At 52.6% G+C, this 2,192-nt stretch overlaps 1 protein-coding gene across 1 annotated transcript; it reads right to left on the bottom strand.

Moving 5' to 3' along the window:
- Positions 1–1,626: 1,626 nt before the first annotated feature.
- On the bottom strand, positions 1,627–1,920 carry LOC147422041 (uncharacterized). The gene has a single exon (XM_086503584.1). The coding sequence runs from the start codon at positions 1,918–1,920 to the stop codon at positions 1,627–1,629; it is 294 nt and encodes a 97-aa protein (XP_086359710.1).
- Positions 1,921–2,192: the final 272 nt, after the last annotated feature.

The raw sequence follows: 2,192 nt of genomic DNA, 5'->3' as shown, positions 1-2,192 counted from the left end.
GTGCAACTTTGCCCTAACTATGGGTTGTTGCTTCTCTGCTCACCCCCCCCCCCCCCCCCCCTCCGTAGTCAACCACTATTTTCTCAATCAGGGGTTGCAACTTCTCAAGGGCGGAATTTGTGTCGGGAGCTCATACTCACATGCTCAAATAGCTGCGGCTTGCAAGGAGTCCAGAGATCATGACCGGATCCATTAGAGGGCGAGATGGAGGAGAGGGTCATAAACTGCAGTTTTTCGCTCAGGAGACTGTCTTCTTGAATGTGTGTGAAGGAGTGCTGCATAGAGTCGGAGCTTCCATTGATGGAGCTCTGAAAGCTATGGTCTGATAGAGGTTGCGTTGCATTGACAAAGGTGACCTTGCAACGAGGGGTATAAGTGATGGCGGCAAGCTGGGAAGCTAAGTTGAGCATGGGGTTAATGTGGCCCTGCTCTACGAAGGGCGGGAACAAAAAGTGAGGGCCATGGCCATTTCCAGCTGACAAAAAATGGCCCATTTCCAATGAGCATTTGTGGAGTTATGGATAAACGCGTATTAGCACCCTTGGTTTCATATACTGTCGTCTCTAAATGCGCATGTCATTGCACACGCTAAATTCACCATCACGTGCTTAATGTTGCATCTTTTCCGTAACTATAGACTACTGCTTTTGTGCTACCCCCCCCCCTCTGCCATGAAGAGAGATCTCCCCAAGGATAGACCCTCCCCTCTCAAGATCTCAAGACCCTATGATCCTTAGACCTGCCGCACCCGCCACAGCAGCAGCACTCGCACCCTGCCGCCGCCGACACAACAGAAACACACGTACCCCGCTCTCAAACCTGCCCACCCTGGCCACCATCGCAAGCCTGTAATCATCCACACATACTCCCCCGAGCTCATCCAAATCGACTCCGACAACTTCCATCAACTCGTTCAGCGCCTCACAGGTCCTAGCAGTCATACCCCCCCCCCCCCCCCCCCCCCCCCCCCCCCCCCCCCCCCCCCCCCCCCCCACACACACACACGCGCCTATTGTTTCTACACAGTAGTCGATGTTTCTTCAAGGTGCTTGGAGGCAGGTTTCTTCTATTCATGCGCTCTCTCTCTATCTCTATCTCTATCTCTCTCTGCAACACACACACACACACACACATTGTGTTGCAGTGACCTTTGAAATACCTTGCAGCTGTTGTCGCACCTTGCTATTCTCTGTCTCTCTCTCTTCTTCTTCTTCTTCTTCTTCTTCTTCTTCTTCTTCTTCTTCTTCTTCTTCTTCTTCTTCTTCTTCTTCTTCTTCTTCTTCTCTCTCTCTCTCTCTCTCTCTCTCTCTCTCTCTCTCTCTCCAAACCCTAGCGCGTCGTCTTCTCCAGCACCCAAGCTTCCCCCTGGGCGAGGGGCTGCCCTTTGGGGGGCGTTAATCTACAACCTTGCCCCTCCCTACACAGCTCTACTCGTCGTTTCCCTCCTCAACTAGCAGCGCGTCAGACCATCAGACCCTGTCAGAGCTCGCGTCAGACCGTCAGACCGTTTCCCTCCTCAACTAGCAGACCGTCAGACCCTGTCAGAGCTCGCTCTGAGCCTTGCGCCGACTGCCTGCACTGTGGAGCCGACAGTTCGAATGCCTGCAATGTGGAGCCGTCAAATGCCTATAGAGTGGAGCCGATTCCCACAATAGGTCTGCTCCGCTCTCTGCTCAACTGAGGAGTGTCGATCCCCACTGCCTGCTCAGTTCTACATCGTGGAGCCGATTCCCACTGCTCGTCAACTCTGTAGCGTGAAGCCGGTTCCCATTGCTCGCTCAGTTCTGCAGTGAGGAGTCGATTCCTGCTCAGTATTTCCCGCCTGGCTCCACACTGGTGCCGATTCCCACCTGCCCGACAAAGCCACTGTTCTTGTTGGACAGTTTCGGTGTTGACCTGAAGTTTCACTCCATTGCCCATTCCAGTAGTGGAACAATTCGAGTGCACATCAATGGCCACTCGGGCCTCGTCTCGGGGGAAGCTAACATTTTCCGGGGTTGTAGCAACGCCCCCAAAAATAGATAGCATCGCCCGTCTTCAAAATGAAGTCGAAAGACTTCGCCAGGAAAATGAAGAGTTGAAGCAAAGACTCGTTCTCATCGAGTCTCGGCTTACCACAATAGAGAACTTCAAGAAAGAAGGGATGGAACAGATGGAAATCAAGTTCAATGCAACAAAAGTGGAAGTAGAAA

The sequence above is a fragment of the Adiantum capillus-veneris genome, chromosome 27 (genome assembly GCF_014529385.1).
Source record: "Adiantum capillus-veneris isolate H3 chromosome 27, ASM1452938v2, whole genome shotgun sequence".
NCBI lineage: Eukaryota > Viridiplantae > Streptophyta > Polypodiopsida > Polypodiales > Pteridaceae > Adiantum > Adiantum capillus-veneris.
The sequence above is the reverse complement of the archived record's forward strand: the minus strand, read 5'-3'. Positions and strand labels throughout refer to the sequence as shown.

Excerpts from the sequence above, each read along its gene's own strand:
- LOC147422041 (XM_086503584.1), bottom strand. The coding sequence starts at position 1,920 with ATGGGCAATGGAGTGAAACTTCAGGTCAACACCGAAACTGTCCAACAA.